Genomic DNA, 25,913 nt, shown 5'->3' with positions numbered 1-25,913 from the left:
GTTCTATTACTTGAATCTCTCAAGATTGTTAGAATTGATATTAAATATCCATATGACCAAATATGTTAGAAAACACACAGGCTTCCATGGGGTGTCATTTTTTCACATGACTGTATGTGTTCTAAGTTCTCTATACTTTTGCACTCCATACATACTTTTGATTTACATTTCCCTATCACAAACATCTTCTCATTTAACCCGGTGTGATTGAACCTCATCCTAACACAATTTCCTCTTTTCTGTTTTTTCTCTTCACCCCTTGTGCACTGATAGATCTTTGTACTTTATAATACTTTCTCCCATTACTGCCCTTGTCCCACCTATTTTGCCATTTCTCCATCATTTGTTTTTTGATTATTGCCTTTACTTCGCCTTTACCAGCAGGTATATCTATAATTTCATTCCTTCTAATTCCCATTTTAGCCATTTTATCTGCCACCTCATTCCCCTCCACCCCTACATGTGCAGGCACCCAGCAAAATCTTATGTCTATTTTTAACATGTGTAGTTGGAATAGGCTTTGATGTATTTCTAATAGATTCAAGATTCAAGAGATTCAAGAGAGTTTTATTGTCATGTGCACAGTAAAACAGCAGTTATACTATGCAATGAAAATCTTATTCTGTTCATTCTCCCAAGAAAAGAAAGAAAACACAAGAAAGAATAAGAACATAAGAAACATAAATACCAATAAATTAAGCAACAACAACAGAAGAGACATTAATACAAATAAATATACAAATAAATAAATAAATAAAGTGCTATGAGTGTGTGCGTGTGTTGCGTGCGGCGTGTGTGAGTGCTTCGTTGAGAAGCCTGATGGCCTGTGGGTAAAAGCTGTTTGCCAGCCTTGTGGTCCTGGACTTCAAACTCCTGTAGCGTCTGCCTGACGGTAGGAGTGTGAATAATGAGTGTTGTGGATGTGTAATAAATCCTCTCGACTTGATTCCATATTTTTAATACTATATAATGCTGCCAGATTATATCTGGTTTTATTTCCTCTATCCATTGCAAACCTATAATAATTGCCATCATTTCTGCTGTATAAACCGAGAGCTGGTCTGGTAAACTTTTTAAACCCTTCTTAAAACTTGGTAAACCCACCTTCCCTTCTTCTAAATAGGTGGTAATTACCCAGAATTCTTCTTTTTCCGCTACTTCTTCTTCTACTTCTATTGTTTACTGGCAAGCCACCTTCTGAATAGGAGTGTGGATCAGAATCTGACCGAGTCTATAATCTAGACATAAGTCCCGTTTTCCTTAGAAAGGAAAATATATACCAGTAAAGAACATGTCCCGAGTCTAATTGTAAAATATTAGCAACATTGAATCCTATCTTCTCCCGATGAAACTTGTCGATACTGCCTGCACTGAACTAAGACATGACTAATACTTTCAGATACATCACTATAATTACAAAAGCTTGTTGCATGCTTCCCTCTCATTTTAAGTTTATGTTAAGTTTTGTGTGTCCAAGTCTCATTCTTGTGATGATGTCTTCTCTCCTATTTCTGCTGGTCCTTCTTACTCGGTCCACTCTTTTTTGAATATTATACAACTGCCTTTTAGTGTGTCAGAACGTGTGATGAAAGAATGTTGTGTGATAAATGAAACAAGTAGTCCAAGTAGATAAAAGGTGGAGGCTGGAGAGTAGTCCAAATGTAATTAGTACACTTGAGATGTAGGGTTGGGCGATATGGATCTTAGCATGTATCACAATATTTTTGGGATGTATCACGATACGACGACATAATTAAATTCAGCGGAGCCCGGCATAAAAAGCTACAAACCTTAAACCATATAAGTAAATACACTTGTGTCAAATTGTAAAGCACATTTATTGATTTATTGGTAACGAACTGTGCATTAGAGCAAGTGCATTTAGTGTCTACCAAACTAAGCGTTTTGTATTTTTGACTGGGTAAGTGTAGACGTGCTCGCTGACTCTGTCTCACGCTTCATGACACACTCATCGTACTCAATTCTGTGTTTGCGCTTGAGATAGTTGAACAAATTTGTCGTGTTCCCACCTTTTGCTGTCACCGTTGCTTTGCAAACTTTGCATATTATGGTCTCTTATCCCATATCTGCTCTATCGAAACCAAACCACTTCCATATTACAGAGGTACAATGTCTGTTAAATAAATGCAAACATCCTTATATTCATTGATGCAATACATCAATGGACAATTTAGCCCAATAACTGAGAAATGGATGTAGTAGCCTGGCTCACTTTTCTAATGGAATGTCAGCCTCAGCACACATTGCTACAAAAACTTCAACAACCCGTGCTTGTGATTAAGGAGGATGTAATCACCCATGCAATACCAACTGCATATGTAAGATATTTTTTATGACACTCTTATTTTGTTTACACAGTTAGACGACATGGTGCAAACAACACTCTTATTTTGAAGGCCAGAATTGTGTTCTGTGTGGGTTGAGAATGTCTGTAAGATGAGTTGGGTGCAAGAATAAATGCGCTTCTCATCCTTTTTCACGCAGAACCTGCACATCGTCATCAGGCATTGTAAAACACTCCTTACATTAAAGCGGTAAAACACAATGCGGTTCAAATATACTCATCCAGCCTGAGTCTGTTTCTCTCTCTCACACACACAAAACTGCACTAGCATGCTAAACAAAGCTAACCCCCCTAGCTTACATTCACGCTCCGTAAAACGAGGTACTGCCAAAATTCGTCGGTGTTCATTGCCATTTCAACATGCTTAGTTAGGGAGGAGGCAGTTTTGTGTTTGAAATGAGATTCTGCCACGATTGAGTGGTATGCCGAGTAAATACTTTCCTTCTCCTTATGATGAACACATTTCATTCTCATTATGTCAAATTCCGCGAGATTCTGCGTTTAACAGTAAATTCTGTTTTTATTGGCCAATTCCAATAGCTATTTGTAGTTTCACTGTTCTACCACTAGGTTTTGTGTGAATGCATGGTAAGAGTTGTGCATAAATGTATGCACTTTCCTACGCACAAGTACAAGCGGATAAATCCCATACTTTGCGTGGGAATGTTCTTACACAGGGCTGCACGGTGGCCTAGTGGTTAGCATGTTGGCTACACAGTCAGGAGATCGGGAAGATCTCCATTGGGCATGTCTGTGTGGAGTTTGCATGTTCTCCCCGTGCGTGGGTTTTTTCCGGGTACTCCGGTTTCCTCCCACATTCCAAAAACATGCATGTTAGGTTAATTGGTGACTCTAAATGGTCCATAGGTATGAATGTGAGTGTGAATGTTTGTTTGTCTGTATGTGCCCTGCCATTGATTGAATGGCGACCAGTCCAGGGTGTACCCCGCCTCTTGCCCGAAGTCAGCTGGGATAGGCTCCAGCATACCTGCGACCCTCGTGAGGATAAGCGGCATAGAAAAAGGGATGGATGCGGTGGTTTGATTCACAAGATATCCAAAAGAGGCAAAAATGTCGGTTGCTCTTCTCCAAAGTCAAAGCTGATGTGTGTGACTATCTTGTTTTGCCTGAAACACAAGGATAATAGGTCTGCTTTCATGAATGACGAAGGAAATTTAAAATTAGTCACATTTGAGAGGCTGAAATCAGGATATTTACAGTACATTTTTAAATGAAACGCTGAACTGATTATCCAAATAGTTGTCGATAAATTGGATAATCGATTAATCATCGCAGCTCTAAAACTAAGAATCAAGTTTATTTGTAGTTCTAAATGTAATTAAGGTGTTTTTACTCACTTATTTGTCTCTCCTACAAGGTTATGCTTTTTTCCTACAGCATCTGTGACAACATATGCAAATAATATGCAAATTAGTCTATGGCATCATCTGCCGACTTCTAGGACAGCCAATAGCTATTTTTCTTACTGAGGAGCTGGCAACAGTTTGTTTGGTTTAGTTTATTTGAACATGAAGGTTACAATGGAATACATCTCATGAATCATTTTTTTCCACAGTTCCACATGTCCAAAAGGAGTAGGAAGAAGCAAAGCTTATTTAATCCTACCCCCCTTCCAATCTGCATCTTGTACAGTACATGTTGTTCACTTCCTGCATTCCATGTCATGTTTTCAGTGATAGTCAGGATAACACATAATAGATAACGGTAAGATAGCCCTCCCCCCGAAAAAAGAAAAAAAAATTATATATATATATATACATTAATAATAATAATAATGATAATACTAAATAAATAAATAAAAAAGAACAAAGCTTTTTTCTTTTTTTTAAAACAAAACAAAGAAAAATAATGTAAAAAAAATTAAAATAAAAAAAATAAAATAACAAACCTGACAGAACAATCAGGACTCTTCTGCCTTGTATTTAGCAAACATCACCTGCTTGTACTGTTTTTTGAATTTGCTCATCTCTGTACATTGTTTGAGTTCTTTACTCAATCCGTTCCATAATTTAATTCCACACACGGAAATGCTGTGGGTTTTCAACCCCACCTTTCGCCCCAAGTCAGCTGAGATAGGCAGAGCCAGCATACCCCCGCGACCCTAATGAGGAGAAGCGGCATAGAAAATGGATGGATGGATGGAAGTTGTATGACACCCCCATCAGCGTTGTCGTCCAATAACAGCGACTTACCCCCCACTTGGTCTCCTAAGTCCAGTTCTGGTCAGATTTCTGTGATGACGTAGTTCCGCTTAGTTGCTGGGGACATTTAAGTAAAGAGTTTGGCTTCTCAAAACAATATGCGTTCAAAAGATTAAAACATTTAAATGAATTTTTACCAATGTAAAAAAACAACAACGTAGATCATAATTACAAACAATATAAAACACTTAAGCAAAGTTGATAAATCATGTTATTGAAGAACACATTTTGTTCCCTTCAAGTCTTCAATTTAGAAGGCATAAGTGGAAGGAAAAGTTGTTAAATACACATTTTTGATTGTGTATAGAAATAATTTGTGTTAGAAAATTACTCAGCTTCGGAAGCACTTCCAATGAGAGTTTGGAAAGCAGTCAGACTTATAGGGTTTGCAAACCATTACGCCAACCTGTTGTCTTGAGGGTTGGCGCTTTCCTTTCATGGTCAAGACACATGTTGCTTTGACGTTGACTAACCACTGTCATGTCTATGGAATCATGGCAGCAATCAGTCTAGCATCTTTGAGACTTTGGGCCTTTTCCTAAACACATCTGGAAAGTCAAAAGGAGGAGCAGGGGCCTCACTAAAATCCTAGAGTTGGTTCGGTCTGCCATAAGAGCCATGCAGCTCTGATTCAGTTCGTAGATTTAAGTTAATTATGTTAATTTAGTATGTGTTAAATTGAAAAATGTTAAGATTTACAATAATACTGTATTTGTAAAAAAAAATTTTAAAAATCAACTTCTGTGAAGAATAAAAACACTCGAATAAAACCCACACGCAAGAATATAAACAGTAAATAAAATGGACTATAAAGTCTATGTAGACAAAATAGCACTTCAATAAATAATGAACATTGGGCATTATTCCTTAGGAAGTACAGATAGATCTCTACCTACCTACCTATCAAAGCTATAGTGGTGATGCACATGACTAAAAACAAGATTAATTATTAAAGGAAATTATTAAGGAGGGAGAGGGAGGAAGAGAGAGAGAGAGAGGTGACCACTGATGGGCATTCTGGGTGTCTTATTCAGTAAAAACCTGTACAATTAAATTCCGTTTCTTGAGGTGGTCAGTGCATCACGCTTACAGCTTTATTGACAATGCATTAAAATATCAGAGATTACAATTCCAGTGCTCAAACTTGTTAAAACCCATAGAATCAAGCAAAGAAACATTTCCCGCCACATGGGGTATAAAGACTATTCCTTCCTTCCGTTAACGCCCCCAAACAATCAAGTAGTGCACAAATAGTGCCCTCTACTGACCAAACCATGCAGTGCAAAAATAAAAATAAACACGATTTAGGCTCTAAGATACACAGACATTGACAGACACATCCAAAAATATTAGGTGTTGCATTCAATATCCACAATAAAATGCAGCATCAAACAAAATATAGTAGGGGGCTTAGGTTTCAATTTGGAGCTGAGAGACAGTCAGAGCTGGACCACACTGAACCTTTGGTACCAATCTGTCAGTACAGAGCCAGTGTTGCTGATATTGATACTGATACGTTTACATTGAATTTTTCACAAAAACTTCATGATTTCGTCATTTTGCCTTTTAATGTGTTGATCGTGATTACAATCAGAATAAAAACACCCGACACAAATTTTAGGCAAACAAAAAATATTTCTATCAACACACTTGTGAACATATGTTATACAAAAAAAGGCAATGCAACAATAAAAAATAATGTAATTGTTCCCCTTTATCACATAGTGGTTGAGTAAAATCAAATCAAATCATGCGCTCTGTAACTCGAGTACCCGATTCACTTAGTGACTCATAACTACCGTAACTCCTTCCATGCCTCCATTTTCTGTGCCGCTTGTGCTCACTCATAACTACTGTAACTCAAGTCAGTAATAGGAATCAAATCACTACTTTCCAGCCCTGCGATTGGCTGGTGAGCAGTCCAGCAGTCCGCCTCTCGCAAAGTCCGCTGGGATAGGCCCCAGCATACCCCCACGACCCTTAGGAGGATTAAACAGCATAGAAAATGAATGAATGAATGAATGAATGACAGTGTAGACCAGGGGTGGGCAAACTTTTCGGGCTGGGGGCCACATTGACTTTTAAAATTTGACAGACGGGCCGGGTCAGCACAAGATAAGATACATATTAAAAAAACTGCATTTGTTAACAGTACATATGAACCATAACCAGAAAAAAACATTATAAGTATTAACATACATTAGCTTGGAAAATAAAACCAACTTGGCTTTGAAGGCTCTGATGTTGGCTTGCATTTCATGCACAAACTGTTTTTTCCTTGTAGCTTCACATTCAGGGTTCATGTGTGCCAGTATGTCCCCAGTAAAAGCTAAATCACAAAGCCAAACTGTGTCATTCAGCTCAGGAAGTGTGTCAGTATTCTCAAGTAGCTCCAAAAACCAAATCATCTCCCGTTTGGGCTCCCACACACGTTGACATACTTTTCCCAAACTTCAGTGTAGAAACATGACCTCCTGCTCAAGGTTGTCCTCTTTCACCTGTCCTGAATTCTCTTAAGCATCCCGACGTTTTTTCCTGTCACATTTGACGATCCATCTGTGGTAACGTTGGCGAGCGAGTAGAAGAGCAGTAATTGGAAATGGCTCTCTCAAGTCACTGCGCCTACGGCGCCTCCTGGTGTTGAAATGCCGTTATTACAAGCCAAAATGAAATGAATGCAATCATTCACATCAAACTTTAATTCTGTACAATCTTCGGCGGGCCGGATTAAAAAGAACAACGGGCCGGATCCGTAGTTTGCCCATCTCTGGTGTAGACCATGTTAAGCTTGTGTCATGGAGGGCTGAGACACTGCAGACTTTCTCTACACCAGTTCCTCCAGCAGGTGATTCAAATGATGAGCTCATTCCCTCAAACTGAAGGAGGCGTTGACCATGAACATCACCTGCTTTAGTGACCGGCTGGAAAGACAACCTGCAGTGTCTCAGCCCTCCATGGCATGAGTTTGATACCCCTGCCGTACACCATCATTTGTCTTTTCAACTTCCAAGGTTCCAACTAAAACGTTTTTCTACTGTGTGTTCTCATGTGTGATACAACATTTACTTTGTGATTGAAGCTTTTACCACAGTCTGAGCAACTAAAACGTTTTTTTCCTGTGTGTGTTCTCATATGTTTTACCATAACTCGTTTGTGAGTGAAGCTTTTACCACAGTCTGAGCAGGTAAAAGGTTTTTCTCCTGTGTGTATTCTCATATGTGATACCAAAGTTGCCTTTTGTGCAAAACTTTTCAAACAGTTTGAGCAAGTAAATGGTTTTTCTCCTGTGTGTGTTCTCATGTGTGATACCATATTGACTTTGTGAGTGAAGCATTTTCCACAGTTTGAGCAAGTAAAAGGTTTTTCTCCTGTGTGTGTTCTCATGTGTAGTGCTATACTTGCTTTTTGAGTGAAACTTTTACCACAGTCTGAGCAAGTAAATGGTTTTTCTCCTGTATGTATTCTCATGTGTGTTTTCATGTCTGACCTTCGAGTGAAGCGTTTGCTACAGTCTGAGCAACTAAAAGGTTTTTCTCCTGTATGCGTTGTCATGTGTGTTTTCATGTCTGACCTTCGAGTGAAGCGTTTACTACAGTCTGAACAACTAAAAGGTTTTTCTCTTGTGTGCGTTCTCATGTGTCGAATCAAACAACGTTTAAAAGAATATCTCTTATCACAAACTGAGCAGTTAAAATGTTTACCTGTCTTCTTTTTAGAGCTTTCAGAGTGTTTGTTGTCAGTGTAAGTCGTCATATCACCTTCCCAGGCTGTATCGCTGCTCAGAGATTCTTGGTTGTCGTCGCTGTCTTCATCTTCAGGAGAGTGTGACGTTGTGTCGTCACTATCTGACAGTGGAGCTAAGAGGTTGTCTGCTTGTGATCCTCCACAGTGGTCTCCATCAGCTTCTGTTGTCATGTGTTGCAATGAGCTGCTGCATGAAGGCTCCGCCTCTCTCACCTCCTCACTTGGACTATGATGAAGCTGTGAGGACTCTGGTGGTTTGTCTTCACGGTCTTCTGTCTTCACAGAGACAACAGGCAGTGGCAACCGGGCGAGCTTAGCCTCCTCTGGCCCGAGAAGATGTTCTCTTTCCTGAGTGATCGAGAGTTCTTCCTGTTCTTCTTTAACATAGGAGGGCTGTGGCGCCTCTTCTTCCTCTTTAACAGGCTGTGGCTGCTGCTGCTCCGAAGTGGAGTTCCCCCGCTGTGGCTCAGGGAGACATTCATCTTGACTACCAGTCAGCTGCTGGATGTCTGTCGGACACAAGCAGGAGTTATTGCGAACGCTTATTGTGCACCGTAAAAAAAATGTTTTTTTTTATTGTAAAAGCTCAGTACTTTTACTGTAAAGTGTTTTTTTTCCTGTTACATAGCAATAAACTTTGTGTATAAATTCTAGGGTTGGGCGATATGGACCCTACCATGTACCACAATACTTTTAGGATGTATCAGGGTATGACAATATAATTAAATTAAAATGGGTGTGGGAGTACATTGGTGGAGAAAGGCTGGTCATCTCGTCCGATGAATTCAATTATTGTTCAGGTTATTAGCTCAGCCTTCTGACTGTCACACACACACACACGGGTGACTGTTGGCCACATTGACTGATGATCACACTGTCAGCCTCGAAAACTCACAGTACACCGTCAAGTGTTCTTCAAATGCCGTATTAAAGCTTTTAAACGTGCTACCCCCAAGCAAGATAGTTTTAGTGGCATGTGTTAGCGGTTAAGTTCCAGACGGCAGATATGATTGTTTTTATTTTGAAGGACAATCGGAGAATGACGCGAGCAAAGACATCAGTTAGTGCAAGACACTACACTGCACAAAAGATTGCTGTGGGCTGCAATAGTACGAGCCACAGATCGGCTTTTGTGATGGTACTGACATAATACATGATGAACCCGACATAGCTATTTTCACATATTAATCAGGTTATGTACTCAACTATTGAGGAATTATGTGTAATTATCTTTCTTGCCATAATGGTTTGAATTGTGAATTACTGAACGATATCAACTATTTTGATGACCTGTTAACTTTGAATCTGTAAATGTGAAATGCTAATCATTAGTATTTACTATAGTAGTTGTAAAGATTAGTGCTTAGATTTTATATATGCTATGTGTTATAGTAAGAGGTAGATCATTTTGATTGTGTGCTCCCCTGATATACATGTACAATGTACATAAATTATTTATGTATATATATATATATATATATATATATATATATATATATATATATATATATATATATATATATATATATATATATATATATATACATACATACAGTATGTATATACAGTATGTCACAGTATGTCACACACATACACACACATACAAACACATACACTATGTTTATAGTAAGAAGTAGACAAAGTAGCCCACAGGGGGAACAAATTTGAGTACCCCTGTGCTATAGAGATACATATATAGACTGTTATTTATATATTGACCACAATCAATTTGAAATAAAATATCTATCAGATGTCATAAAAACGTTTCAATACACTATTTTGAAAAACATGCACTGGAATCACCTGTCTGCCCTGATGACACTTGACAGATATGGAGTGGAAGAAAAGGCAGCGAGAAAGGCATTTAAAGTTAATTAATGCATTTCTTGTTCAAGCTTGTGAAAACGACCCTAATATTGACATTATTACCAACAGTAAATTTAAATATAAAAAAAATAAAAATCCTGCCACAGCAACGGCACGACACAGCAGCAGCAGTCTGCCTTCCATGCAGCCCACCACCACAGCTTCAAAAAATCCTAGGGGAAAACCTGACTTCACAGGTCTTTTGGTTGTCTATTCCTAGTTGCTCATATGCTTGTTCTTGTTTCCCAGTCAGGACAGATTAGTGTCCTATTGCATTGTTTTGGAGTGGGCCCGTTACGTCTTCGCAGTGGCGTGAGGCGCTGTATAGTTAGCTGCTACAATGACAACGTCACTGTAGCTTGGTTCATATACAAATCATTTATGCAAATAGAACATTGTTGGTACTTTTTGGAGTTTTTTTTAGGGCTTTATAGTGTAGTTATAAGTGTGTCCTGTTATGTCCTGTTATGTGCACTTTTAGCTCCTGCATGCTGTGATCATGTTTCACATAAGGATTGTGGATGGGCAAAATAAAAAAAAGTGCAGTTTTCCTTTAATTAGTGTATGGTAGTGAACATTAAACATACCTTCAATGTTTAGTACAACTTGAGTCTTGCAAACAGCTTCCAGTTGTTGTCGTAGTCGCTCGTTCTCCTCTCCTGTTGGAGAAAGTTCCTCCTCGTACAAAGTTATGTGTAGTCTCTTGTTATCTGCAGCTTCCACCTCCGTGTGTCCGAGATGTAATGAGGGTGCCCAGTCTGGATGGCTTTCATCCATTTCATAAGCCGGTCTCCCTGAAAAACACACATTCCCATTATTACTTTTAAAACTGTTCTTTCGTTCATTATTGATTTTACAAATCACTCAAAGTAATCAAGAAACGTGTTTTATTAACCAAAACAGAGTACTGTACTTTGTTTGGTGCCCTCAGCTAGCTTGGCTAACGCTAGCGGCCTACTAAATTAGGCGTGAAAGAGCAAAACACATGTTTTGATTCAAACTTACCAGTGTGAAAATGCCGTGAACACACCAGCATGTGTCGACTGATGGCGCTGAAAGTGATGTTTGGTCGTCCCACGGCTGCTATCCAGGCCATTCGGCGTCTCCTTGTTAGCTCACAGATCACACCTCCTTGGCATTGCTTCCAGGTTGGAAATGAGAAAAATATCACCCCATCCTTTTTATTCCCGAAGCGATCGCGTGAACGATTGTGGCAGTTAATAACACAGCACGTTTGCACCATGTTTTTCCACTTGTTACAACAAAACAATTACAAAAACACACAAGAGCAGCGTCGAGCATGAAGCTGGCGTCTACCAGCCTTTCCCTCCCTCCAAGCCCACAATGCAATATGGTTACGTCACCTCCGCAACGTCACTCTCATACGGGTTCATATACGTATTCATATTTTTTCACCTTTTCCCCCCCCAAATATTTCTGTCAACATCAGTCCAAATGAAAACATCAAATATATAATTCAAAAATGTATGTTTTAACCATGTAAATACCCATTTCATTGGACGATGGCTCTGATTTTCGTTTTGAAAAATCCACATAAAAAGAGTTATTTTCCATATAATAAATGTTAAGAGGCTGAGGATGACTAAAATATATATACTGTATGTAACAAAATAGATAGTGAAGCACTGTTATAGTTTTCTCAGTGTCAAATGTTTTTAAACTATACCCTTTCAGTTTGATGACAAAAAAGTCCTCTCCCAAAAACTGCTAGAAAAACATCAAGGATAAATATTGTTTCTACTCGTTTTTTTGCAAATGTTTCAAACAACTGAATCCTCATAAAAAGTACCAAATATTTAAATGGTGTCACTTTTTCTTCAGAAAAATAAACATAAAATGAGTTATTTTCTATATAATAAATCTTATGAGGCTTGAGATTATTTTTTAAGGATCAGGCTTCAACATCATTGAGAGTAGCCAGATGAGGTGGCTCGGGCATCTGGTCAGGATGCCTCCCGGACACCTCCCCGGTGGAGGTGTTCAAACTGGTAGGAGGCTTCAAGGAAGATCCAGTAGAATAGTCTCTCAACTGGCCTGGGAACGCCTCGGGATCCACCAGGAAGAGCTGGATGAAGTAGCTTGGGTGCATAGGCTGCTGCCCCCATGACCCAACCTCGGATAAGCGGAAGAAGATGGATGGATGGATGGATGGATGGATGGATGGATGGATGGATGGATGGATGGATGGCTTCATATCATCATCAGTTTAGTCGTAAAATTTATTTTGATGCTTTGTTACAGATTTTGTTTTCAGTATCAGGTTCTTAACTTACTAGACAATAAAAGACCAATTGAAACCACAATTATTAACTGCACAGTCATTACACAATTAATCATGCATTTCCTAATTTTGGGGTCATATAATCTGTTATGTTTTTATATTTATATTCTTTGGAGAGGACTTCTGTGTCCATTTGTACATTTGGCCCCAGTGTTTCATTGTCCATAGAACAAATTAGAAATTTGAATTTGAAGATTTTCCATTATAAAAAAAACTTTTGGGGAAAAATCATTCCATATGAAGTAACAAAAATGATGACCATTGACCTGAGTGGGGCTATCTATTACAAAGGAATGTGTTTCCGCTTACAGCAGACCTGGACAAACTACCCCCGGTGTTTGTCCAGGGCTCACAGTGCCTCATGGCCACTACCAAAAGGTAACTGCCAACCCTGCTGCTGTGTTTTTGTTTTTGAGTTTGGAAGAGTTCATGCTAGGTGTAGGTGTTCGTTTCTATGTTGCCATGTGAAATCAATGAGTCCAAGAAGGAAGTTCTGGTCATGCTTAAGGATCAAAATACGGCAAAAATACTGTATGACATGTTATCATGAATGTAACTGTTACTACATGCTCACAGCATGGATATAAAACCTTGTTGGAAGTTTCTGGAGGTGTTTTAATAGCTTTGTAAGCGGAATAGGTGTGTTCCATTATGTGCAGTAATGAGCTGTCTCTTTTTAGCTGTTTCTATATCTTTAGAACCCACAGAAAAAAGAAAGACGTGTGTTCATGTCTCACATAAAGATTGTGGATGATGGGCGAAATTCCAAAATCGTGGAGTTTTCCTTTAAACAATCCATTTTATTCCATTTGTTTCTGAAGTAAGAGTCTGCGCTTTCTAGTGATATACCAGTCATTACGGTAATCACAGAGACCATTGGGTGTGTTTTCCAAAATACATATTAGAATGGTTTGCGCATGCGAGAATGACAAATGTATGCAGCATTTTTTTCTCTGATTTTACATGACTTCTAGACAAAAAATACGCTTGTTTTCCAGCCATCTCTTTTAAATCTGTTGCATATTTTGTGCACAAATTCCCTTAAGACTATAGAGCAGCATTGGCAGAGTTAGGCCTGTCACAATAATCAATAAATCCATTAACCGCACAATAAATAACAACAAACTGGACCATTTTGCTGGGCATGATAAACTAACATGTGCATGCGTTTTTGTTGGCACTCGCGAGTGTACACACAGCTAGTGCTGCAAGTGAGTGTCTTGAGGAGTAACAACAAGGGCCGGATCTTACCAATTCTCTCTTTGGGGCGCTGACTCAGTTCAGGCAGGAAACCATTGCCCTGATGACTGACATCCAGGCCATGTTTCATTAGATGAAAGTGTCTCCAAAGCATGTAGACTTTCTCTGCTTCCTGTGGTGGCCCTCAGTCAGCCCGGTCGGCTTTTCAGAGTCAACACTCATCACACATTATCATTGTAGTATGTAACACAAGCCTCAAGGTATTGACCAGTGCACATTGTCTCACACCAGGAAATAAATTGTGTCACTGTCTGCAACACGCTCCAAGTCTCCTGATCATTACCACCAATAAACACAGTACAGAGCTCAGGAGACCTGCACCACCGAGAGCAACAGTGCCTTCAGCGGGGGTTACATTGGTACCCTGACCCGGATGGGAGTGAGGTTTGAGTGTCACAGATGCGCTAGTGTGCATTGGTAAACCTCACTCCCTCTGCCTTAAGAGCTGCGCTGAACACTCGGTCGACAGTCTGAACTTTTGGCCGAGCGGTCAGCACTCTCGTCTCCCATTCCGAAGGTCCTGTGTCAAGCCCGGTGCGGTCAGCGTGAAACTGGCTGGTTACGTGTGCACAAACTACACTTAAATCTAAATGTAAAAAAAGTAGATAAAATAAGTTATCCGTTTGGAAAAAAGATATCAAGCATCTGTAGTTTATATTTTAAATGCCACGTCCTTTATTCATGTACATTTTGGGTGCCTTATTCAGTAAAAACTTGTAAAATTTTTTTTTTTTTTTACCTGGTCTCCAAAAGGAGTCAGCCATGAACCTCACCGCACGTCACTTCTTCTTGGTCAATAACAAACCTCCAGACGTATATTGGTGTTAAAATCACACTTACAGCTTTATTGACGATGCAATAAAATCTCATCAATTACAATTACAGTGGTCAAACTTGTTAAAAGCCATAGAATCCAGCAAAGAAACATTTCCTGCCACAGTGGGTCAACACTGTTGCTTCCTTCCGGCCACACCCCCAAACAATGAAGAAGTGTACACAGAGTGCCCTCTACTGCCCAAACCAAATAGTGAAAACTAAAACAAAGGAGACGTGATACAATTTAGGCGGGAACATATAAACTGGAAAACAACACTTTATTAGGTGTTGCATTCAATGTTCACAATAAAATACAGACAATCCATGCGACACCCTGTCAGTAGTGAGCCAGTATCGCTAATATGGATACTGATACTGTACTTTTTAAATTGCATTTTTCAATAAAATTTAATAATTTTGTCAATTTGCCTGTAATTTCTTTTATAAATCAGAATAACTTCCTGACTTTTGGAAGACAAAAAATATTTAAATCAACATACTATTTCTTCAAAATGTAATACAATATCAACAAAATAATATGATTCCCTTTTATTACATACAACTGTTTGACCAACAGTGCAAAAATCCTTTAAAAGGCGCCCTGAAAGCGGTCCGAACCCCAATGAGTGAATCTTAAGAACTCAAGTCAGTAAAAGGATTCAAATCATTACTTTCCAAACCAAATCTGGAAGTAATCAGACTTCAGTGACTTCAAAAGTTCCAGTAGGGGTGGTCACACTTTTTCAGCCAGCGAGGTACTTTTAAAATGACCAAGTCCCAAAGACCTACCTCCTACTAAAAATATAGAAAATACACTACCGGTCAAAAGTTTGAGAACACTCCAATTTCTCTAGAGCAAAAACCTACATTTTGAAGTGTAAAGATGGTCTATTTCTCTTCCATTGTTAATTAAATTTTTTCTTGCACATCACATAGTCCAGCACAATGTTGTTCAACTGATGTTCACGAGGGTATAATGCCACAGTGTTTTCCGAACACTGTTTTTATGCAGACAGAGGCTGTAGGAAGTACTCCAGAACTTGGGACACCTGTAGGAAATAGCTGCACCAACTACCAAGGTTTGATCAACCTCCATTTCTGCACAACAGCTTTAAACTGTTGACAAATTTTTTTGTATAATTCTGAAATATAGATTATATTTCAGTTTTGGGTAACCTTACCTTTTTTGTTTTTTTAACCTCTGGCACTTCACCACTTACCTTTGTACCATTTCAAGCTATTCGTTGGACTTGAACTACTTGAATTTCAATAAATAACTGGAAAAATTGGGGTGTTATAAAATGTTTGACCGGTCATGTATATATATTTACTATATTTATTTTTAAAAAAGTGATTTTTGTATTTATGTACATTATACATGTATATCAGGGGTGCAAGCACTATTTCAGTTACAAGTCAAAATGGTGTACATCTTTCTATAAAACATTACACATATAAAATCTAACTACTATGGTACATGTCAATGATTAGCATTTCACATTCACATTTTCAAAGTTTACAGGTAATCAAAGTAGTCGATATATTCAATATGGCAGTAAAGATTATTACACATAATTCTTCAATAGTTGTGTACTAAACCTGAGTACTGGTAATACGCCCGTCAAAAATAGATACGCAACGTTCATCAGGACACATTAATTGAAAATGATTATTCAAAAGACAATGCAGCCGAAGTCAAGCCAAAATATTAAAAAGGTTTCAGCAATGGGCACATTTTCCATTTCATCATGAAATAATAGTTTAAGAAGTGGACGTGTAGAAAACACTGAATTCTGTAGTGGAGTTCATGACGCAAAGCAAAGCCAGTAAACAATACACTTTTTTTCTACACAACACAGATAACATTTGTTGTAGATAAAGACATCTTACTGCTATGTTAGTTTATCCGTAATTAGAATAATAAAGATGACAGTTGCATCTCTGTGTGTAGCTTGAAACGCCGTGGGGGAGAAGAACGAATCAGGAGGTGAGTTTAATGTCAGCTGACTGATGTCATATGACAATTACAAAGTGTCGTTTCTGCGATCGACCCAAACTACCTTGGCAATCTACCAGTAGCTCGCCATCGACATAATGGGCACCCCTGAGTTACAGCATTTAGTGATGACAGCATACAGTCAAATAAAACACATTTAACCACAAATGAAACCACTGCAGTCACTAGGCCTGTCATGATAACAAATTTTGGTGATCGATAACTGTGGTAAAAACTATTATTGCTAATCAAAAATGTAAGATTTTTTTTTAGAGCATTTTTTCATGAATTGCCATGTCACATTTGAACCACCAGATGGTACTCAGGTAAAGTAAGAGTCACACAATTTGCCTGTTGTGGCACTCACAAGTTGGTGAGGAAGAAGTAACTATTTTGCAAGCAGAGTAACAACACAGCTCACAATGAACTTCTCAACCCCATTGAAATTGCGGGAGGTCACCACTTCACATACCAGTCATACTCATGGTGTCATAAAAGAGCTAAAACATCACTCAGCAACGCAATAGGTGGACGCAATGTTGCTAATTGTCTTTCAACACTGTCCTTTCACAGGAATTGCTGTTTGTGACATATGTCGTGTCATGTTCATTCTCACAGGCAATTCGAACTGTCTCTGAAATTTTTTTAGCATTTCCCAAAATGTTGGCCTTTCAACCGTATTGAAAGGTTGCTTTTCTTTTGCAAAATAGCGAGCGACACTGTGAGTGCGCACCATTTTGCACTATTTCATTTTATATGTACTCGGCCGATCAAAAGCCTTGGTAAGCGTTGACTGTCAGGATGAAGGTTCTGCTGCACATCCACACTGGAACTGTGGCATTCGGCTTTGAAACTATCACTTTTGTGCCTTCATTCATATTCGCATTTGCTTGCTAACTTGCTAACAGCTAGCACTCTGTGTATACACTCAATATGTAGCCCCGCCTCCACATACTGGGACAAAGAGGCTGAATAGCTGACAGGAGGTTCACTCTCTCCGTTCATTCCACCATAGAATCAATGTGCACAGACACATGCAGAGTGAACCCTCTTGTCATCCAGCCTGTGTAGTACTGCGAGAAGAGGAACAGGCACATGTCAATTTATCAAGGCGTTTGTTTTTTTTCTATCATTCGATTCATCGATTTATCGATTATTGTGACAGGTTTAAGCAGTCACCCTGTCTTTCTTTCTACATTAATAAAAACAAGATGTATTTATTGAAGAAAGACATATGCAAAGAATATTACAACACAGTGTTGATTGGAAGTGTTGATTGGCAAGTCAAACAGTAGACCATCAGTGACTCTGCATATGTCTTTTCAAAGAGGATTTGAACGAAAATGTGTCACCACAATTTGAGCAAGTAAAAGGTTTTTGTCTTGTGTGTGTTCTCATGTGTAATTGCATGTCTGCCTTTCGAGTGAAGTGTTTACCACAGTCTGAACAACTGAAAGGTTTTTCTCCTGTGTGTGTTCTCATGTGTAATTGCATGGTTGTCTTTTGAGTGAAGCGTTGACCACAATGTGAGCAATGAAAAGGTTTTTCTCCTGTGTGTGTTCTCATGTGTCTTTGCAAGGTTATCTTTTGAGTGAAGCGTTTACCACAAAGTGAGCAAATGAAGGGTTTTTCTCCTGTGTGTGTTCTCATGTGTCTTCGCACAGTTGCCTTTCGAGTGAAGCGTTTACCACAGTCTGAGCAACTGAAAGGTTTTTCTCCTGTGTGCGTTCTCATGTGTAATTGCATGACTGACTTTTGAGTGAAGGGTTTCCCACAGTCTGAGCAACTAAAAGGTTTTTCTCCTGTGTGTGTTCTCATGTGTTGAGCCAAATGACCCTGACGAGAAAATCTTTTATCACAAATTGAGCAGTTAAAATGTTTATCTGTCTTCTTTTTAGAGCTTTCAGAGTGTTTGTTGCCAGTGTGAGTCGTTATATGACCTTCCCTGTCTGTATCACTGCTCAGAGATTCTTTGTTGTAGTCGCTGTCTTCATCTTCAGGAGAGTGTGACGTTATGTCGTCACTATCTGACAGTGGAGCTAAGAGGTTGTCTGCTTGTGATCCTCCACAGTGGTCTCCATCAGCTTCTGTTGTCATGTGTTGCAGTGAGCTGCTGCATGAAGGCTCTGCCTTTCTCATCTCCTCACTTGGACTATGATGAAGCTGTGAGGACTCAGGTGGTTTGTTTTCATTGTCTTCGGTCACCACAGAGACACCAGTCAGTGGCAACCTGGTGAGATCAGCCTCCTCTGGCGCTAGAAGATGCTCTCCCTCCTGAGTGATGGAGAGTTCTTCTACTTCCTCCTTAATAGAAGGGGCCTGTGACTCCGTCTCTTCCTCTTTAATGTGAGTGAGCTGTGGCTCCTCCTCTTCCTCTTTAACATAGGGGGGCTGTGATTCCGCCTCTTCCTCTTTAATGTGGGTGGGCTGTGGCTCCTCCTCTTCCTCTTTAACATAGGGGGGCTGTGGCTCCGCCTCTCTCATCTCCTCACTTGGACTACGATGAAGCTGTGAGGACTCAGGTGGTTTGTCTTCAGGGTCTTCAGTCACCGCAGAGGCACCAGTCCGTGGCAACCTGGTGAGATCTGCCTCATCTGGCCCTCGAAGATACTCTCGATCGAGTGATCGAGTGATCGAGTTCTTCCTCTTCTTCTTTAACATAGGGGGCTGTGGCTCTGCCTCTTCCTCTTTAATGTGGGGGGCTTGTGGCTCCGCCTCTTCCTCTTTAATTGCCTGCTCACTCCAGAGTGGAGTTCCCACCCTGTGGCTGAGGGGGACATTCTTCTTGATGACCAGCTGCTGGATGTCTGCAGGACACAGACAGGAATTCATGTGGAAGCTTATTGTGTACTGTAAAATAAATAAATAACTTTCCCTCACACACAAACACACAGCGAGGTAAATGTTTTTACACCAGGGTAAGCTGCGACTTTGTAAAATATAACACTACACTTTAGTGCCACTCTGTCAGGGCCCATCAAGAACAACATTCTACTTTTTTTCACGCAAGTTTTAGAGAGCGTATTACAGGGTTTTAATGTTGTGCAAGGTGCATCTCTGTGAGATAAACAAAGATAGATGCAGCTGTCAATCCACATGTCCACCATTATTTCAGACTATTATACAACGTTTTAAAGTAAAGTAAAGATATATTTAAGCTGCCTGCTTCACAATGCCTGCTCTGGGGCTCGAATACAGGACCTTCATAATGGGAGACGAGAGCGCTGATCACACGGCCAAAAGCCTGGACTGTCAACCGTGCGTTCAACGCAGCTCTTAAGGCAGAGAGAGTGAGGTTTTACCAACGTACACTTGTGCAACCTCAGAGGCTGGCATCCGTTACATATATGCAGATATAAACAGTGTCCCACTTCACTTCATACTTCCATGCAGGATTAACAGGGGCTCATACATTCACAAGTTAATGTCTTCATTCAAATAATTTTGAAAATGTTCCAAGTCATGTAGTTGTTATTGCAAATTACATTACATTATTACATAAAATGTAGCTTAGTCCCTTGTATTAAGTCTAATAACGTGATGCATGTTTTGATTATTTCTTATTTTGTTTGTAGTCAACTTTTTCACTTTTTAATGTTTGCATCAGCATTTGAATTTGAGCTGTTTGCAAATACTCAGTGGCTGCAGATGGATCTTTTCTATAGCTAGTAAATATGACTAACTCATATTGGTAAGATGTTTTTGTCAATAAGGCTTTTATAAATACATAATGTATTAGTTGACAAACGCCTCACATTAGCCTATGTATTATCACTTTCAGCCCAATGCAGCCCCTTTTTTTTATTTTACAATGCTCACCAGGGTTGCCCTAGTAAATAAAGTGCAATTTAAATGTTGGCAGTGTCGCCTTTCTTTTTGTCAAAGTAGTTGTAATAGTGCTGAAAGTTGGATACACCTTTGCTATCATTACCCAGGACTCTGAATTTATACTCTCTATACAGGACAAATTTCTATAACAAAAATATTTAAATTGCTGTTTTGTTAATTGTGTTCTTTTTACTGAAAAGTAAATTTTTGAACAATTCATTTCCCGTGTATTCGTGTTCCTCAACAGGCGTTACGTTAGATGCAACATGTGCAGTGTGCAAGTTAGCCAGGCCTCTATCACCAGCAAAGCAAAGAACACTACAAATTTGTGGCAACACCGAAAAGTAAATGACAAAGAGGCATGTCCTTATGTTGACAGTGTTGCTAATTAAACTTCCTTATTTTCACAACCATAAGGTGTACTTAAAAGTCTTAAATTTTGTCCAAAATGGGCGGGGGGGGGCGCCTTATACTGCGGCGCACCGTATGTGTGTACCGAGTTCCAAAATCGTCACAACAGCCACTGAGAAAAGGCAAGTGCAGCAAATGAACTCGGAGCTTGCCATCATTCCGGGAGGCTTGACGAAGGAACGCCAACCGCTGGACATCGGTATAAACAGGGGTTTAAAGTGAAGTTGTGATCGGCGTGGGAGCGATGGATGACAGCTAGCGAACACAGCTTCACTAAGACAGGAGGGAGGCAGCACCGTGTGAGTTACGCCACAATTTGTGAATGTATTGTGGATGCTTGGGCTAACGTGTCTGATGCACTGTTGTTCAAGCTTTCACAAAAGCCAGCATCATTTCTGAGGCGCCGCACGGCAAAGAGACTGACTGACAATGACGAGAGGGAACCTGGCGTGTTTAATGGAGAACTTGTCCCGCTGTTCATTTGGGATACAGAAGATGTGGACTTTGATGGATTTGTGGATGAGGATTTATCAAAAATGAGTACATTGTTAAATACTTCATCAAAGTACAACCCGACTCAGTTTTGCTCCTGCTGGCTTTTTAAAACATACAACAGCATGCATGCTTGCGTATTGTAGCGTCGCTCGGAGCACTTCCTGTTCACCAGCGTGCTTTGTGGTACTGTTTTGGTGCAAATGCTCTTCAAGTTACATGTTTGAGCGACATAGTTGTTAGTTATTGTTCTGCAAATATTGTGGTAGTGTCTTGTCTGTTTTTACGTTGCTGTGTGATGTTTTTAGTTGTGCACCATTACTGAGACTGTTTGGTTGAGTGATGACCGTCCTGATTTCAAATGGGTTTCATAAGATGAATGAGAGTTGTGTTCTTACTCTGTCCAAAGAAATAAAGCACTGTCACTTCCTCACTGACTTCTGAGCGACACGGTATGTTTAACGTGCATATCTGCGCCCAACAATACGGTGCCCCTTGTGTATGTGTTAAACACAGGAATAGCACCTGTAACTAAGACTGCACCTTTTAATACGATGCGCCTTATGGTCGTGAAAATACCTTCTGCTTTTTTGTGTTGAATCCTATTTTGGGTATTATAAGAATTTATGTTTATGTACAGTATATATCCTGTCTATAACAATGCTCTTATTTCATATGTCAGCCGATCTCAGCATCGGCCGCAAAAATCCCATATCGGTCAGGCTCTATTCTGCACAAGTTATATGTAAAGTGGCTCCACAAATCTGATGTAGACGGCAATAAAACACTTTTGCTTGCTGTATTTACTCTGCTCCAACTGCACTTGATGTAAGAAATTCTGGGTAGTTTCCTTTGTTATCCCAGACTTACAGTAAATATTGCAGGCAACTGCAGAATTACACTAGGTCCCCAACTTAAGAACATCCCACTAGCAAACATTCGCGGATACGAACACAAGCCGACTGGTCTATATTTTCATGTACAGTCAAACCTGTCTGAGCAGCCACCTTTATAGAACGGCCACCTGCCTATAGCAGCAACTGAAAAATCCCCCGCAGCAAATTTATATGTTATAGACCCTGTGTATAGCAGTCACCTGTCTAACACAGCCAGCGGCCACCCATTTTGTTTCCCTTGGTCAATATCTGACTGCATATAGCGGCCAAATTACCAACTCAAGTAGAAGCTTCATGCACGAAAAAGTTTCGTTTTTCAATCAATGAAGCCGTCGTGTGTAGACTTTAATTACTGAGTCCTAGCTCAGTCACAATCATTCACAAGATCCACACAAACTGTCAGTTGTTCCACATAAAAAAGCCGTCTTCTTTTGAGCTTGCTATTTCCTGGTCAAACATGTAACTTTAAGAGCATTTGCACCAAAACATTACCGCAAATTAGGCTGGGAACAGGACGTGCTCCCAGCGACGCTACAATAAAAAACAAAAAACATACGCCAGCATGCATGCGGCAGCGGGAGCAAAACTGAGTTTGGTTGTACTTAATTGAAGTATTTTAGAATGTACTCACGTTATTTTTCATCAATCCTCATCCACAAATCCATCAAAGTCCTCATCTTCTGTATTCGACACAAACAAAGCCGTCTTCTTTTCCGTTCGCTACTAGTCTGTTAACTTGTCAGTGTTATTCAGCTCCGAAGCAAAGAAGGAAACTTCTCCTGTTGCTTCTGCCAACTTTATTTCTTGAACGCGGCCACCAGACAGCAGCTCAGAACACACACACATCTCTCAGCATCGTCTCTCCTTCCTGCTTGCCCACAAGGCAAAGGTTAAACAAGCCCCACTACATAGCTGTCCAGCCAATGCCTGTAAGAAATGACACCGTTTATTTCCTGGTGTGCACTGGTCAATACTGTAATGCCGCTTGTTGTGGGGAAGGAGAGACTCACGTCGCCGATGCACTTTAATGGCTTTATTAACAGCGGAGAACACTGCAGGACTTTACATCCACGCCAACATAAACACACTTCCCAACTCTCTCGAAACTCACAGCTAGCACTGAGCCTAGTTCTCCTGCTCGGGACGACCACCGTCACTTCCCGTCACTTCCTGATGAACTAAAGCTGTAATGACACTCTGCTGTATAAAAAGTAAAATATTAAAAACAAGCGTAAGACATTACTAGCACAGCTTTGTTCTGTGGGTCGTGGATATATTCTATCAGTTATTATTAAGCCTCTAGCTTCCTTTTAGTAAGTAAAAACCTTGGCTATGATTGCACTACATTGTCATGTAGACCTACAAAGTACACTTGGAAGAACAAGAGGTGAATAAATGTATTGCAACTGATGTGAAACTGATGAGGGGTAGGATTAAATTAGCTTTGCTTCTTCCTACTCCTTTTTGGACATGCAAAATTGTGAATTGTACTATGTGATGTGCTACTGTTTGACTCATGCATGTTCAGGATGAATTAAAACCATGAACCATGAACCATGATAATAACAAGCCTAGTAGTGCTGTACAACTTTTATCCGCAGTCCGCAGTGCCCTCTACTGGTCAACATTATTATTATTTTTTTCCCTTTTTTTTCCCCTCTACTGGTCAACATTCAACCTGGACGCCAACCTGTCTATAGAGGCCACCTGTCTATAGCGGCCAGTTTTGCAGACTTCCTCTAGTGGCCGCTATAGACAAGTTTGACTGTATTTTGCCTTATAACTCCATATTTATACTGCTACATGCTTGACCAGTAGAGGGCACTGTGACACTGCTAATGGGACGAGGACCAGGAAGAGGAGAGAGAAAGGCTAAGAGTTGTATGATGCAACCCAGACGCGTGTGATTAAGATTTATGAAGAGTTAATAGGCCTGCTTAATTCTACACCACCCACAGACCACTACCTCTTTTACAAGAGTCTACCGATGACGACGATTTGTCCTTTTTTTCAATATCTCCTCCTCCACCATTACCACCAACAACGTATGCTCAACCACTCCTCTTCAAAGGTAAATAACATTTATCATTATGCATTTGTAGCGACAGTTACGTCTCATCCTAGTCGCTTCTGGGTGCGGGGAATTCAGGTAATAACGCGCTCCAATAATGCAATGTCCAGACGGATGCTTACGTTGGAATTAATATTGCGTTTATTGTATAAAAGGAATAAAACAATGAATTACACGTCCAAGATGCTAAATGTTATGGCTGGTTGAATGTGTGGAGGGTGTAAAAGTGGTGCAATGACATGTGTGAGTGGTAAAAACCATGTGACCTCCCGTCACTCTCCTTTCATGCACTATCACGTCTGCACCTATATATGCAACACCTCCATACCGCCACCAGTGGTCAACCAATTATAACACTCCGCAATTACCCTAACACAAACCAGGTGAACTAAACCCAAAAGCAACATAAATGGCTCCTAGAGTATTATCATTTTTATTATTGTTTTTTTCATTACTTATCCTCGTTTAATATGACTACTGCATCCAAACTCATATTTACATACATACGCATATACTGAATATGTATACAAGTACATGTAGTACCTATATCATTGGTAATATTACCTTTTCCCCTACTTAAGAACAATTCGACTTAAGAACGGCAGTCTGGAACCAATTGTGTTCGCTAGCTTACCAGACAGACAGTGTCATTTTGAGATCGTCCAGACTATTCGTAGGATAATGAAAGAAGGGGTAACAATTCTCTTCAATAAAAGTTGAAATTAAGTCAATTGTTAAAGAAAGACTTATAAGAAGCGGCGGGAAGAATGGGACAGAGAACCAAAAGGTATTTGTATAATATTAAAAAAAAAGAGTGGACCAAGTAAGAAGGACCAGCAGAAATAGGAGAAAAAGTATTCACAACACAAAATATGGCTTTGCATACACTACATAGACCTGCTAGCACGCTAGCAGGCTAACGTTTGCGGTTAACAATAGCACTATCATTTTGAACGGCATCGTATTTAAACAACTTAAAGAGTGCAAACGGTTATTGTATTTATATTACCTTATTGGCCACATGCACTCGAGAGAAGTATAATAGGGTCTGGTCTTCTGAGAGTTATAACAACTTGAGACGGCGACTTCTTGCTCTTTGGCTTGGTGACGTCTTGGTGTGCACCAACCATTAACGTCTCACTGAAACACACACACTAGCGATGATTGGTTCCAATTTAGAATCGATCTACATATCAGTGTAAAAAAATCCTACAAGTACAGTAATATTCAAAATCTTAACATTTACCAATTTAACAAACACTACTTAAAAGTAAGATTTGAGCCCTGCGATTGACTGGCGAACAGTCCAGGGTGGACCCCACCTCGTGCCAGAAGTCAGCTGGGATAGGATTCAGCACACCCGCGACCCTAGTGAGGATGAGCGGCATAGAAGATGGATGGATGTAAGATTTGACTATAAGATGGCTCTTATGGCAGCTACACTACCCAACAGGCTGGATGACAAGAGAATTCCCTCTGTGCATCATACTGTAGGTTCTATAGTCTCTTTGTTCCAGTGGGTGGGGGTGGGGTCTCTAGCGAGCGCACATACAGAGTGCTGCAAGTTAGGAGTTTAGCGGCATTTACATTTGCACGCATTTTGCCTCCACATTGTCCCGCAATTTGCCGGGGCAATGCGTGTCA

At 39.9% G+C, this 25,913-nt stretch overlaps 2 protein-coding genes across 6 annotated transcripts; both read right to left on the bottom strand.

The window, feature by feature from the left end:
• Positions 1–3,090: 3,090 nt before the first annotated feature.
• LOC129188216 (oocyte zinc finger protein XlCOF7.1-like) lies at positions 3,091–11,529 on the bottom strand. 5 transcript variants are annotated; one of them, XR_008572565.1, is made up of 5 exons: positions 11,203–11,529; positions 10,785–10,991; positions 8,289–8,840; positions 3,724–6,566; positions 3,091–3,492 (listed from the first exon to the last, which is right to left on the bottom strand). XR_008572565.1 is itself a non-coding variant. In XM_054788417.1 (4 exons), exons 1-4 carry the CDS (start codon positions 11,438–11,440, stop codon positions 3,479–3,481), a joined length of 1,011 nt encoding a protein of 336 aa, XP_054644392.1. In that variant the 5' UTR covers positions 11,441–11,529; the 3' UTR covers positions 3,095–3,478. The 5 variants fall into 5 exon arrangements, 2 of the variants coding, with proteins under 2 accessions (XP_054644392.1, XP_054644391.1); XR_008572566.1 differs by having other exon boundaries at positions 3,724–4,644; XR_008572564.1 differs by having other exon boundaries at positions 3,094–3,492; positions 3,724–8,840.
• A 3,081-nt stretch (positions 11,530–14,610) lies between these two features.
• On the bottom strand, positions 14,611–25,390 carry LOC129188226 (zinc finger protein 771-like). Its single transcript, XM_054788439.1, has 2 exons — positions 25,279–25,390; positions 14,611–19,378 (listed from the first exon to the last, which is right to left on the bottom strand). The coding sequence occupies exon 2, from the start codon at positions 19,230–19,232 to the stop codon at positions 17,871–17,873; it is 1,362 nt and encodes a 453-aa protein (XP_054644414.1). The 5' UTR covers positions 19,233–19,378; positions 25,279–25,390; the 3' UTR covers positions 14,611–17,870.
• Between the last annotated feature and the right edge of the window lie 523 nt (positions 25,391–25,913).

Source organism: Dunckerocampus dactyliophorus, chromosome 9 (genome assembly GCF_027744805.1).
Source record: "Dunckerocampus dactyliophorus isolate RoL2022-P2 chromosome 9, RoL_Ddac_1.1, whole genome shotgun sequence".
NCBI classification, from domain to species: domain Eukaryota; kingdom Metazoa; phylum Chordata; class Actinopteri; order Syngnathiformes; family Syngnathidae; genus Dunckerocampus; species Dunckerocampus dactyliophorus.
Note: the sequence above shows the minus strand (reverse complement) of the source record. Positions and strands in the feature narration are given on the sequence as shown.